The sequence below is a fragment of the Chiloscyllium plagiosum genome, unplaced genomic scaffold, assembly GCF_037043375.1.
Source record: "Chiloscyllium plagiosum isolate Xiang-an unplaced genomic scaffold, Cpla_swu_hap1 HiC_scaffold_15, whole genome shotgun sequence".
Taxonomy (NCBI): domain Eukaryota; kingdom Metazoa; phylum Chordata; class Chondrichthyes; order Orectolobiformes; family Hemiscylliidae; genus Chiloscyllium; species Chiloscyllium plagiosum.
The window spans coordinates 35,699,121-35,714,766 of record NW_028270153.1 but is presented as its reverse complement, the minus strand read 5'-3'; the positions used below and the strand labels follow the sequence as shown (position 1 = coordinate 35,714,766).

Here is a 15,646-nt window from a genome sequence, read left to right as displayed (position 1 = left end):
TCCTGCTTTCTATTTATATGTTTGGGTTTCCTTGGGTTGGCGATGTCATGTCCTGTGGTGATGTCATTTTCTATAGTGATGTCATTTACTGTTCTTTTTTCTCAGGGGGTGGTAAATTGGGTCCAAGTCAATGTGTTTGTTGATAGATACGCTCTCACTAGTATTCTTGCATAAATATAAGGAAGGACAACTTCGACTGGGACAATACATCCATCCTAGGACAAGCCAAACAGAGACATGCATGAGAATTCCTAGAGGCATGGAATTCCAACCGGAACTGTGTCGTAACAATAGCAAGACAGTAAAACGCTATAAGTTTACATTTTTCCAGGATTTGAATGTACTTTCACTGAGCAGTATCTTCAACATGTGGATGCTCCAGGTGTTATGAAAGGAAATCTGCCATGGACATTGGAGTTTCTTGAAATGGTAGAGTAGGCATTGTATCTGTTGCATACTAGCGACAATTCTGAATCTTTTGGAAGAATAACATCACATGACATATTAGGTTCAAGAGTGTCTGTGCCCATTTTGTGCTTTAACTTCATTTTAAGCTCAGATTTAATATTAAGATTATTTGCAATACTATCATTTATAAAGCTATTTTTCCATTTGTTTGAAACTTTTAATGCAAATGAGTTGTTTATTTTAAATATGACACAAAATATTTTATAAACAATGACGTCAATTGCTGAATAAACTCGGCAGGCCTGGCAGCCTCTAAGCAGAGAAAGCAGAGTTAACATTTCAGGTCCAGTGACACCTCTGCTTTCTTTTCCGCAGATGCTGCCATACCTCCTGAGTTTTTCCAATAATTTCTGTTTCTGTTTCTGATTTCCAGAATCTGTAATTCTTTTTTTTATATCTGAAGCAAATGGCCAAGCATCTGGCCAGATTTACCACTCTTAATATGCTCCTGCTGTGCTGTCAATCAGAATACTTCAATTTGATTGGTTGCTAATAATACTTGATGACACTACTGTTACTGGGTGTCTGAAGATTCCAAAACATGGCAGAGTTCAAAATCACACAACGCCAAGCTAGTGCTTCCAAATAAACCTGTTTGACTATAACCTGGTGTTGTATGATTTTTAACTTTGTACACCCCAGTCCAACACCAGTGTCTCCAAATCATAAACATGGCAACAAATTCAAATTGATTTTGGGAAAAAATAAATCCATACCATAAAGATTGTTTGATCTTTGTATGCTTTTCCTTCAGGGTTAGTGGTGAGTGTTATTGCTTTGTCACTTATTGCAAGATTCAGGCTGGGGATTTCTGCAGGGTATTTTGGATTGAAGCACAAATTATATTGGACTTTGTGTCAATCCGGTGGCTTCACAGCTGATAATATTACTTCCATTATTCTGCTTTTGGGTTTTCATGCCTGTGTTGCCAATATGCATGACAGTGTGAACTTTTAAAACCAGTCTTTCAAACAAATTGAGCATAAGAAAACAAGATATCGTGAGACAATATAAAAATCAATAAATGAAAAAAAAGCATAAATAATGAATTCTGGCCTCAACACATGATTCTCTGATCGAGACTGCCTTCGACTGAACTCTTGTAAAATTAACTCAAACCTAATTATTCATCGCACTCACTTGTCTTCTACCATGCTGTGTCTAAATCTTATCTCTCTGTTTTTCTCCATCTTTCTGTACCACTCTGTCTCTTGTTCTTGTACTGCGGGTCTCTCTCTCTCATGCTTGTGTTTATCTTTTTCTGTCTTGTCACTGTCTTTCACTTCATCACCCTCACTTGTTTGTCTCTGTCCCTTGTTCATTTTCACACTCAATGTGACTATCTCTCTGTCTAAGTGTAAAAGCAATCTTATTGCAGAAGGCTAAAGGCATAATGATTGGCTACTGGTATATCAGACAAGTGAAATTCATTAGAATTATGTAGCTTGTATAAATGAGTCAGATCTATGAATACAATAGATAGCAATGAACTAAGTCTTTTATGTTCTTTAATTCTGAAGAGTTTAATTGGACAGCAGAAATAGTTGTGATTTTAATAATTAAGTTAACCATAGTCTTTATTCTATGGAGATGCTAATTTTCTTGTCAGTGATGCTGCAGCTTGGTTTATAGTGAACCAGTTGAATAATCTGAAAATGTTTACTGGCAACATTTATGTGAGGTAACTAACAGGAATGGAAGAATTTAAGTGACTGCTGCAGAACCTAGATTCTTTTTTTCCCCCTTAATCATTATGCTGCAGTCATAGAAAACTTGTTTATTTCATTGTTGGAATGATAGATGGAAAAACTGTCTGCGTGCCTGAATCTAGAACAACATCAAAAACACCTGCTGCTATTGCAGCTATGGCACTACCAATACTGAATAATGGGGCAGTGAAGTCGCAGAAAGCACAGAGAAATTTGACATCTGATTCACAATGTTTCCTACCAAGATCAGAACCAACGGTCCTGAGGCAGTGGTCAGAAAAATGAGAGACTAGAGGGCAATTTTTCACATTAACACTGTTATTGCAAAGTAGCACATTAGAAGGTGTGCATGTTAAAAGGTCGGTGGACAGTTGGGTTCCATGGCAGGTCTGATATCCTTTCAACTATTCTTTGCAAAGTATCCTACCAACTGACCTAGTCCTGTTGTGTGCCAAGAGTTCAATGTAATTATTTTCTGGTTTCTATGGAGGTTGCATGTGCATTTTAGAACTGGAATAGTTCTTTCAAACTCTTGTGTAATCCTGATAATGATATCCCAGATATTCACTGCTTTCAGAGGACCTGTCACACAAAATGTAGAATCTGGTAGGGGTTTGAGCAATGTGGGATATGGCAAGATGTGAGGCAGAAACCAATGACAAATCTGGCAAGGCCCATCTTGACATCCAGATTATCTTGTTCCTTTTTTTATGCTTTTCACAAGCAGTATGTTAAGATTCTCTCTAGGCAGCAGTAAGATGCCAATTTATTTGGATTAATGCTTGCTCAATGTCTTGTTAAAAGCACAACTCACCTCATTAATATTCAGCCCCCCATCTTACCATCTCGTCAAACGAGCCTCACACACCCCAATCTGTGGACATTTCATCTACCATGTGCTAGGCTCTAGTACACCTAATGGCACATCTCTGATCTACTTACAGGATGCTTCAGCACTTTAATGCGATATCTTGAGCTGCCCAGCAACTATCATTGTAATGAAGCAACAAGGACATTGTATGCTCGTGACATGCACCCAGCTTATGGACTAGACCAGGCTGCTTCTCTGAACTCTATGCTTGCTCTCACGGCATTTTCTCACTCTGAACCTACCTGGATTCTTATAGCATCCTTGGTTTGCATTGCTATGCTTGTCTTTTTGGGTTTTTCTCCTTGGTCAGAGATACCAGAGAAACCGAAAGAACTGTGAATGCTGTAAATCAGAAATAAAAACAGAAATTGCTGGAAAAGCTCAGCAGGTCTGGCAGCATCTGTGAAGAGAAATCTGAGTTAACCTCTCGAGTCCTAGTCCTTTTTGGTCCAACTCATCCATGCTGACCAGATATCTTGAAATAATGTAGTCTCATTTGCCAGCACTTGACTCATATCCCTCTAAACCCTTCCTATTTATATACCCATCCATGTGTTTTTCAAATGTTGTAATTTTACCAGCCTCCACCACTTCCTCTGCCAGCTCATTCCATACATGCACCAACCTCTGCATGAAAAAGTTGCCCCTTGGCAACTTTCTCCCCTCCCACCCTAAACCTATGACTTCTAGCTCTGCACTCTCCCACCCCAGGGAAAAAAACCTTGTCTATTTGCCCTATCCATGCCCCTCAGATTTCATAAACCTCTGTAAGGTCATGCCTCAGCCTCTGATGCTCCCGGGAAAACAGTCCCAACCTTTTCAGCCTCTCCCTGTAGCTCAAATCCTCCAACCCTGGCAACATCCTTGTAAGTCTTTTCTGAACACTTTCAAGTTTCACAACATCTTTCCGATAGGAAGGAGACCAAAATTGCAAGCAATAATCCAACAGTAGCATAACCAATGTCCTGTACAACCGCAACATGGTTTCCTAACTCCTATACTCAATGCTCTGTCCAAAAAGGAAAGCATACCAAATGCCTTTTTCACTATGCTATCGACCTGCGACTCCACTTTCAAGGAACTATGAAACTGCACTCCAAAGTCTCTTTGTCCAGCAACACTCCCCAGGACCTTACCATTAAGTGTATCAGTCCTGCTTTGATTTCCCTTTCCAAAATGCAGCATCTTGCATTTATCTAAATTAAACTCTATCCGCCACTCCTCAGCCCATTGGCCCATCTGATCAAGATCCCATTGTACTCTGAGATATCCTTCTTCACTGTCCAATATACCTCCAATTTTGGTGTCATCTGCAAACTTACTAACTATACCTCCTATGTTCGCGTCCAAGTTATTTATATAAATGACAAAAAGCAGTGGATCCAGCAATGATCCTTGTGGAACAGCACTGGTCACAAGCCTCCAGTCTGAAAAGCAACCATCCACCACCACCCTCCGTCTTCTACCTTTAAGCCAGTTCTGTATCCAAATTATTGAGGCAACAAGCCGTCCAAAGCATTTGGTGCAACTTAGACCTAGCCAATTGAACAGAAGATTCAGTCGATAGCTGTAAAATGTACAGCTGTAATTCAATTTCCCCACATTTGCCCTTTATTAATGGTTACTTCTTCTTGATTCTTTCACAGACTTTAAAGTTAAATATTAAAATGGAAGGGAAAGGAAGTGCTTAGCAGCAAGTTAGTGACTATATATTAAGAATACTAATGATGACTTGTTATTGTGAGTTGTGAAAGTGGATGTGTGACTGTGTTAGTCTGAGATTAGTCATTTCAGAATATGCTGAATACAAATGAAAGCACTGAAGCTTTCTCTCTCTGTTCTCTGTAGAGAGAAATTGTGATATTGAATATTAATGTTTTAAAAAGCTCAGTTAATGTTATTTATTTCTTCTCCTGCAAGTTTTACTGAATGAAAAGCAAAATTTCCTTTCCTATGTGACCACATAATCTTGCTAATTCCTTAACCAGATCTAAGGCCAAGTAATCACAAAGACATTGGGATCCATAAACTCCATGTTTGATAACCAAGTAAATAATTGCTTTGCCAGATGTGGGTTGATTCCCAATCTGCAGAATTAAGTTATCGCACCAGAACTGGTACAAATAATGTTACATTAGGGCCCACTAAGATTTCCACTTTTGATTGCTATCAGTGAGAAAAGGATTAGTCTTGTCATGGTGCACTCCCAAGGTCAGATGGCCTGCAAATAATCGATCCAGGTTTGCACCTTGAACAAAAGTCATTGGGAGAGCTCCAAATATTTTTAAAACCATACTTCAACAGAAATCTTTCAGTAGTGAGAAAGAAGCAGGAGATGAATGGAAGAAAAGTGCGATAGGTGTTGAAGTGTGGCCAATTATGTGCCTCAGTAGACATATCACAACATGCAACTGATTTCCTGTTCAGCAAATTACACACTTACTGAACAAATACAAGGAGTAAGTAGAAATATTCACTTTATTGCTGTCAGGTTCATTCATTCTCTGTTTCTTTCTTTTCAGCTTCATTTGATAATGGCTCCTAGCTGACATCTCCTTTGGCAGTTTGCTGTGACAGAGTGGACCTCCTATACCACTGGGATGAATCCATGGAATGTAGATATGACACGAATCCTGCAGTGAATTAATGTAGTCATTCTGCAGCAGAGGAACTCAGTCTAAGCTGAAATTCTAAGCTCTGTGGTAATCTACTTAATCAGCTTTCAGGCTAAAAAAAACACTAAAATCTTTCTTTTATAATTTTGTAAATCAAGTAAAAAAATTAAGTCAAGTGATAACAGTGATTGAATGGTGCTACAATTTACTATATTGCTACTTCATTCTACACCTATTGATTTTATTAATTTGTTGTAACACTAGAAAATAGCAGGGAACTTATCATTAATATTGCAATACCAAGAAATGTAAGTATTCTTGATATGTATGGGTTAGACCCTTTCGGGCTGCTCCAGGCTTCACCTTAATTAACAATGTTAAGCAAGTGATTTCAATTTACCCCTGCATCTTTATCTGTTGATAAATATAAAACACTGACTAGTGAAATGAATTTCTGGAATGAAAAATCTCATACTTAATACTAAATTAAAATAAGAATTTATTTGCAGCTGCATTTACCTAATTACCTCTTTCATTTGAATCCAAATAAAATTACAGTAGTTTAGGTTGAACTATAACATTATGGTTAACTGAAGTACAATTATTCCTCCAATGGAACAGGAATAGGCTATTTAGCCCATGTGGATGTATGAAATGAAGTATCAATCCAGAGGCAACATGACTATATGTCTTAATAGAAATTAAAGATTAAAATATTTAAAGAAAAGTAAGAATTTTATAATTGAATAAACTGTTTTCATTGATTGGATAAGATTTCTTCACAAACAAATAGATGTTCTATTGACACATTAGCATGGTATGCGAATACAGATGAAGAGTGATCTTTATGTGTGAACATTTTTATTCAAGTCACTGGTGTGGCAATGCAAATATTTTCAGAACAGGTTGTGCATTGGGAAACTTTAGCAAAATAAAAGGAATTCCCTGTTTCAGTTTCCAGCCCAATTTGAGCACTTTTAAGAAATCAATTCAATAGAGACTCATTTTGTGAAATGTCTGATATTTTTTACAGTTGTCTCTGGCTGTATATTATGCTTGTTTTTCATTATACAAAAGAAAAAAAAATCCAAAAGTAGCTCTGGACAGTTGTACTGTAGGCATGCACTTGTGACTGAGATGCTGCCGGTATAGATTTGTAATTCTTATATTTTACTCATTACTGCAAGTTATTTGTGAAAAAAGATTTAAATAGTAGCTAAACCTGTAGTATAGCTTGTGCTGCTTAGAAGGGTAACTCTTGAAAATTATTATGCACCATAATAGTCAATGAACGCTATTAAAACAAATACCATTCACTGTGTACTATTGACAATAGCATTGCTTGAAATGGACAAGGTCCATCGAAACAATTGATTTTAAATGCAGTTAGTGGTAAATCCATGATCACACTCAGAAGCACAGTCACATTTAAAGAGAGTGCTGGTTGGAGTTGGGACTCCCATATCACGCCCTGCAAACATGACTCCTTGTTGAGATCAAAGAACCAACCTTTATCTGATCATGCTGTATAACCTTTTAGGACTTTCATAGAATTCTCGTGATTTTCTGCTGTTCTTTAAACAGAGTTCAAGAAGTATGCTCCTGTCGATATTAGCATCCCGCCAAACTTGTTTAAGTGATGTTTAATATGCATTTTTTGTGTTAAACTTTACATACTATATTCTATAAGTATAGCTCACTATACATCATTCTCTTCCTGCTAACCCTGCTGCGGTATCCTGCATTGGAATTCAAACAAATTGAAGTGGAATAAATTTTTAAAACTCATAAAACTAACATTTTCAAGAGATTGAGTAACATCATAAGAGTTAGCTGTTGCCTTTTGCCCAGATTCAAATTTTAAAAGCATTAAAGATAATAATTATAACAGTTTAAGATTAATAAAGAAGAAACCCCTGAGGACAGCATCCTTATCTTATAATTAACATGAATGGTAGCCAATTCAGTGTACTTGCTTATACTCGTCAGAGCAGCTTCAAATCCCACCTTTTGTGACAAGACAAAAACCTTCTCTCTGTGTTAAGAACTATTTTTCAAATTAATTTAGGAATCTAACCCAATTTCACCATGCCTCTGAGTACACAGCACAAAATTGCTCATAGTTTAGTTCTTCAGGATGAGAGGCTGAGCTGTCAAAACACAGCTTTACTAGATTAGAATGCAAGTTGGAGCTGTGAAACATGCTCCTGCCTATTCTGATGACAACCTTGCTGAATTTGCATTTTGTTAAGTGTAGATATGCAATACAAATCATCTCTATATCATCAGTAGGCAAAAGAATCTGCTGTCAAAATGTATCTCAGCCAGTGACTTACAATGGGTGGTATTGGATTAGCTGCCGACATAGAAGCATGAGGTGATGAATTTTGGTAAGAGGAACATTGAAAATTAACATAAATAGAAGATACAATTCTCAAGGGGATGCTGAAGCAGAGGGACCTGGATAATTATGTATTCAGATCATTGAAGATGGCAGAGCAGTTAGAAAGAGCACAAAGCAAACTATGCAGTAACCTTGGCTGTATTAATAGAGGCATGGATTACAAGAACAAGGGAGTGATTTTGAACTTGTAAATGATACTTGTTAGACCTCATTTAGAGTACTGTAAAGTTCTGGGTGCCACTTATAGGAAAGATGTCAGAGAGAATGCAGAAGCTTTTACACAATGGTTACAGAGATGAAAATCTTCATTAAGGAGTATAGAATGAAGAATTTGTGACTGTGCTACTTGGAAAGATGAAGGCTAGGAGGAGATATGTTGAGGTTTTCAAAGTGGCTGTATAGAGTACACAGAGAGAAAACTGTTCACGCTTGTAAAGAGGAAGAATGAGATAGCATATATTTAAAATCATTTGCAAAAGAAGCAAGGGTGATATGAGATCGAGAAAAAATCCATTCAGTGAGTAGCTAGGCTATGAAGTGTGCTACTTGGAAGTGTTGTTGAAGCAGGTTCAATTGAGGCATTCAAGAGAATATTGGATGATTATCTGCATTAAAGCAATGTGCAAGGACTTTGGGAAATTGGAGGAGATTTCACTAGGTAATGATGTTCATTTGAAGAGCCATTATCGGGATGATGGACTGAGTGGCTTCCTTCTGCATCATCCAACTTCTGTGATTCTGTGATAACACATTTTCCATTGACTACAATGGAAATAAGCATCAGGTACTCCTTCAAGAAGCAGCCAATCTGATATTGTCCACTTTGTATCACACATGCAATAAAAAACTGATATGAGACGACAGCTCAGACTGGAAAGCACATGATAAATGCAATTAACTTAGTTGAACAGTACACAGAGAAAACAATGTAATTATTGTAATTACAAGGTTTTCTAGGCATTTTGAACCGTCTTAACCAAAAAGATGCCCTTCCTGAGATAAGGATCAATTTGAAAATGAACTTGAAATGCAATTGCTTATTTCATGTGCAGCTCCTTTCTCAATGAATTCCTGAATCTAGACTCACAATCTTGATAGCTCCCAACCGACTGCTGCCTTCATAATTTACCACCAAAACTCCAAAATATAGAACAGATGTCATTAAAAATATATCACTTATAACTAGAGTTGGTAGTTACAGAATTTAGAAATCTTTACTTACACAAATGGAGTTACCAAAAATTGTTTTCAGTATTCCCACAAAATGGTTGTGTTTGAATTTGAAACCATTTATTTGATTAATACAAACTAAAACAAAGGCTTGGTCACTGTTCAAACATGATGGCAGCAATCAATCCATATATATCAATGCCTTCCTGTCATAACTTTGCCTTACTCTGAGCTGTGCATATCAGCCTTTTTGGATGTATTTCTACATCTTGGCATAGAAAGTATTACCCTTGTGTCAACTGTATCTACGAAAAACAAATCCAATAGAGGATTCACTGCAAACAATAAAATCTTTTTTTTGTCACAGTTCTGGAAAATTTAAACAGGATAAACGAGTGAATAAATAAATATTTGTAAATCTGAATTTCAAGGGCTAAACATAATGAGCTTCATTTGGATATCCTGATTGAAGGGTTACTTTGCTCTACCTATTAAGGTATTCAGATATTTTTAATCAATCAAAAAACAAAATGCTTCCACTGCAAGTCATATAACCCTGAGGAGGAACAATAGATTGTGTATAATCTTAAACAGTATACAATTACATCAGTAGATGTACTGTCATCATTCCAAAATAAAAAAAAAGGGGTAAAATTAGAGCAGCAATCCAAATTTACATGTGGAAGTTACTTTCTTGGCTAAATTTGAAATCTTTGAGGAGAAAGTGAGGTCTGCAGATGCTGGAGATCAGAGCTGGAAATGTGTTGCTGGAAAGGCGCAGCAGGTCAGGCAGCATCCAGGGAACAGGAGAATCGACGTTTCGGGCATAAGCCCTTCTTCAGGGAGAAATTTGAAATCTGGTGAGCTAACATGATGGAGGCCATGTGAATTACGGGCAAGGACAAATGTCTGTATATCTTGGCATAATTGTGATGGGAAAGGTAAAAATATAATTGAAGTCTTCCCGTAGTGGCCAAATCTGGCAGAGAATTGGTCTCCGATATCAGATTGTACAATCCCTCTTGCAGCAAGGAATATGTTGTCCTTATGCTCTTAAAACTGCTACTTCTCTTGGAATAATTAAATTGTTCCTGAAAGGATCTTCACCCTCTGAGGCAAAGCATGTAGCACACAAATAAAATCCTGGGATCCTCAGAAGAGTATACCATAAGAATATCCTAGAGAGATCTGTGTACATTCTACAATATATTGTTTCTCTAATGAAGTTGACTAGTGGATAAAAGGATCTCATAATAATGCTGCTCACTTAAGAACTAAGGAAAGTACATATATGCCATCAGTTAAGACTGTAAGGGATAACTGTGATCATCAAGATATCATCAAAGCCTTCCCCATATGAATTTCCTCAAATAAAGACAACTACCAGGGAAACCAGCATGAGTTTAATTTCTGATAAGCTGCTGCTTGCAAAGTAGCAAAATTGTATTACCTTTTCTCATTCAAATGTAGCTATTGATGGAAGGAATATTTATCTCTCCACCCCGAAGCTCCCAGCCTTATTCCTGATGAAGGGCTCTGGCCCCCAAACGTCGACTCTCCTGCTCCTCGGATGCTGCCTGACCTGTTGTGCTTTTCCAGCAACACACTCTCTACTATAACATTTGACCCATTCCAGTTACTTTGAACTGTAGAAAATCTTGCTTGATATTAACTGCCACAAAGGCAGTTAATAGAATAGATAGAAACAGAAAAAAAGAAAAGATTTAAATAGCAGTGATTAAAAAGAATTATTTCTTTGAGCATGCTGTGAGATGTTGCCAAAGAATTCTGAACATCAGTTTTATATTTGACCATAGGTGCACAGCAACGCTTACCATGATCAAAACACACGTAAATGAGGCCACCATTGCAGAAAATTATCTGTTTAATGAAACCATGTCATTATAACCTTCTTTACATTTCCATGGCTGAACCAAATGCTTCAACTGTAAATGGAAGTTTGGCAGATGCAGAAGTTGGCACCATCCTCTGCCCTTATTCTGCTTCCATCTGTTTGACTACAACCCCAAATTTATACCAAACACTGTAAATCTAGTCTTTATTTCACAGATATTGTATGGTTTATAGTTTTTGAACAGCAAGTGGTTGACAAAAAGATCAGTGAGAAGTGCTTCATTAACCGATGCAGTGGGCTGAAATTGACCAGCAATCAGCTCAGTGTCAATTTCATGGAAAGTTTCTCTCTGTGAGCCCTAGCATGTTTTCTCATGCTAGTCTCAGCAGCTCACCTCATTACCTGTCAACCATGCCTTTGTGGTGCCCTGCCTTCACTGTTGTTTGCTCAACACTGCTGTGATCTCCAAGGATTCCTGGCACTGGTACCAATTTTATAACACAATCCAGCACCAGGTCAAATACTGCCAGCCAGGAGCTCCACTTTGAAACACTTCTGATGGCATACAGCAGGTTCCGGTAACACTTCATTGCCAGTACAAGTTCACATTCATAAATGTATTGCTACTTTACATCATCATGTATCATCAACAGTTATTGTAACTGCAGCTACAAGAACCTAGCTGCACAGGTTACATGGTCTTGGCATAATCCCCTCCTAATACCCTGTCTAAATGAGTACTACATATTTCCCACCACCCAGTGTAGCATGGCATCTTCTCATTGTTCAGTGCGGGAGCGCTGAATGCTGGGAAGCTTTCAAATAGTTGAAATTATTCATTCTTATGCAGAATCAACAAAAATGAAGCAAAGATAAAATAAGGAAATAAACTATGAGTTAAACTTTCCCAATAAAAAATGAAAATACAACAAGGCAGGAAGCAAATATGATAGAGAATTTAAGATAGAAATAAGAAATAGAAGTGACACTGGATGAAAACATTTTTAAACAAAGGAGGAAAAAATGGTGTAAGGACACAATCTCCTTCAGCTTGAACCAGTAGTTGATGCATTATTAAAGAGTTTGAGAGTTTTACCATATTTATAGATTTTCAAAGGTTGGGAGAAAAAGCATGATTGACACTGCTGGAGATGCCCAACCACCACGTGTACCATTTCACTGGAGATGGTCAATTAAGCATCTAATTCTGGGAATACTGCCAATTAAATACAGTGGATGAGAGACACACCCTACCAAATCAATGGGAGAATTTGTTGTTTTACACTGTTAGCAGACCCATTTGGAGAGCTGGGTGTCGCTACAGCAAGTAGGAGAATGTGAAAATAGCTCAAGGTGAAGGTGCCCTCTGAAGAGGCAGATACATTATTTGTGGCCACAACTCCCTGGCCAACATTGCAGAGGGGTAACCATAGTCCTATTATCTCTTTACAGAGAGACGAGTGGTGATGGTTTATCCTGAGGGTCAGTATACCTCATGCAATGTTGTGAAGGCAGGAACTTTATGGTTATTAATAACTTTCACTGCTGCAGGATCTGAATCCATACTATTGGTGTTATTCTGCATTGCAAACCGACTGCCTAGCCACAGAACTAACATTACATGCCCAAAATTGAACAGAGAGTGTAAATTAGGAATCAGTTCACCACTGTGACACCAACACTTCATGCAGATGTTTGTACCTATATAGAGGATTCTCTGCAGTTGTGGACCTGTGGCAGACATGGTTCAAAGTGATGGGGAAAAAATTAGGACTTACGTAGAATATGCAGGCCATTCCCAGCCTGCAACCTGGAAGCCATATTCAAGGCCCTGCCTGTTTTCACCCACAATTTGGAGCCCACGTGCTACCAGCAAATTGCCAGTAATGACCCTAACCTTGCCAGTAATAGGCACTAATTAACTACCATTGTTGCAGGCTTCTATTCCTCACCTGCCTGTAGCTACATTCTCAGGAGATGGTAATACACTGGTTGGCTAACCCAAAGGGTCATTTTCAAAATGCAGCCTGCTTGCCACTTCTCATCCCCCCAGTACAGCCAGAAAGTTCTGATAATTATTTCTGTAGTCTTTCTGTGACTTGTAAGGATTTTCATATTATCGACAAAATGGAATTAGCATTGATATGATATGAAGTTGGACTTTGTAATGAATATTATATTTCCTTAGAATTCTCAGGCATTCAATATAGCTCATTGGCACTATTCAAAATCACATTACAGAACGTATTCACAGTAGGTAATATTGGCTATTAAATTACATATTGGTAGTTAATGGAAGAAATAAATCTTATTATTTTAGGAAAAGATGTGGGGAAAATATCTTTGATGCACTATTTGTAGAAAAATCAGAAATTAGTTTACAATTTCATAAAGGCTTATTAACATATACAAACAATGGAACATCATTATAAAATTATGCGCACAAAAGATACATTTATTAGGAGATAATGAAAAATCTAGAGTCAGACTACCTTTTAAAAGCACAGAATCAAATAATTTCTCCTGGGATTTGGAAATCTACACTGTCATTTAAAGATAAGCCTTTTTTCCTTTGTCAAAATAACTGTCAGACAAACGAATACTTTATCATATTTGGCGAGTGATCTGTAAATGGTTGAATTTGACTTTTTACAAAACAATAAATGTGTATCTGGAAATGCAACATTTCACAGTTAAATGCAAATTGTTGTAACATTTTGAATCATTTATCTCAGCAGTGTACACTTTACAATTTGATTAAAGAACATGCTAACTGTAGTGATTGTAACAAGGTCAGCCAGGTGGAACTCATAGAATATGAGTTCCCAGAGTGGGGCTGTTAACCTGGTCCAATCTGAGAGCCCTCGCTGCAGTGCAATGATGGTGTCCCTGCCACTAGACCAGAAAGGCCTGTGTTCAAGTCCTACCTACTCCAGATGTGTGTAATAACTTCAATGCATAGGTTGATTAGAAAAATGGGTGAGTAAGATAAAAAACAGGAGTGTCAGGCATGTTCACTTTGAGAGCTGCGCTGAGGGAGCTTGTCAGTGTCAAGAGTTCTCCACGTTTAAATAAAGGGTGACTTGGTGATGGGATCCTAGCCTCTGTGGAGCTATTTCACTGATATTTAGATTAGATTCCCGACAGTGTGGAAACAGGCCTTTCAGCCCAACAAGTCCACACCGACCCTCTGAAGAGTAACCCACCCAGACCCATTTACCTCTGAGTAATACATCTAACACTATGGGCAATTTAACATGGCCAGTTCACCTAGCATGCACATCTTTGGACTGTGGGAGGAAACAAGAGCACCCAGAGGAAAACCCACGCAGACACAGGGAAAATGTGCAAACTCCACACAGTCACCTGAGGCTGGAATTGAACCTGGGACCCTGGTGCTGTGAGACAGCAGTGATAGCCACTGTGCCACCTTGTACTAGTTAAATTAACTGAGACATAGTTGAATGCTCACTAATATGGCTGCATTTGAATTGGTTTTTCTGTCCTCCAAAATACAATGAAAGTGCACATTTCAAAACCATAGGGATGATTTCAGGAGAGGAAGAAAACACGAAGCTGTTTTCTCTTACATTTACCAAAGCAAACTACAGCAGATAGTTCATTAATGCAGTTGTTTATGGGGTATTACCATTGCTGGCTGAGCCAGTATTTATTGTCCATCATTAATTGCTTTTGAGGAAGTGATGACGACCTGCCTCTTGGCTAACTGGAGCCCATGGCAATTTAATTACAAAATCATTCTTGTAAAAATGTAGGATTGTAAAATGCTCTTTAAATGATTTTTTTTCTGTTTTACTTTTAAACTAAACTGTCTTGTATATATGGTATCATTATAGAAATATAGTACCAATATCAAGGTGGTAATTGTGAGTTAGTGCTTTGTGCAATGGAAGCATGTATCAAGAATTTGAATAGTGGGTGTAAAGTTAATGAAGGGGATGTCAGCAGGATTTTGTAGTTTGCAGATATACAGTCTTATTCTGGAATGCTTTGTGTCAAGACTTTTGATTTGTAAAATTTATGCTTCAAATCAATGTAATATTTGGAAAATATATTGTGTTTTATTATACCATTTATAGATGCATTAAATCTTCCAGACGTACTTTAAAACATTGATACCAACTCTCTTTTGTTTTTTATTCATGAGGTACAAGGCAAACTTTACTCCTTCTTGAGACTGCTGATTAATAACAATGCTATATTTTATCATTAGTTGGGGATGTAAGGAAAGTTTCTTTAAAGTGATGTCAAAAGTGCTGTAAATGGCAATAACGTTTTCTTTTGGTCCTACCATCTTTGATGAGACATAGGGTGATGTCAAACTATCATTTTTAGGCGTACATAGGGAAAATATGACAGTTCTAAAAAGCTGTGTGTGTTGAATGGGGTTTATACCAGCAATTATGTGACATCATAATTGCTCTCTAGAATTCTGCAGATTACAATGGTCGTGAAAAAAGTATATGTTGATATTCATGATGTCACATATTTGCCTTATATCATGATACAAATGCATCATTTACACAGTCATTT

General features: G+C 37.5%; 1 protein-coding gene across 1 annotated transcript in view; it reads left to right on the top strand.

Moving 5' to 3' along the window:
- The window catches only part of LOC122560127 (sterile alpha motif domain-containing protein 10-like), a 115,680-nt gene extending 100,250 nt beyond the window's left edge, over positions 1 to 15,430 (top strand). The window contains exon 5 of the mRNA XM_043710400.2: positions 5,571 to 15,430. Within this exon, the coding sequence (XP_043566335.1) occupies positions 5,571 to 5,593 (23 nt within the window). The 3' untranslated portion in view covers positions 5,594 to 15,430. The remainder of the gene's footprint in view (positions 1 to 5,570) is intronic.
- The last annotated feature ends 216 nt before the right edge of the window (positions 15,431 to 15,646 follow it).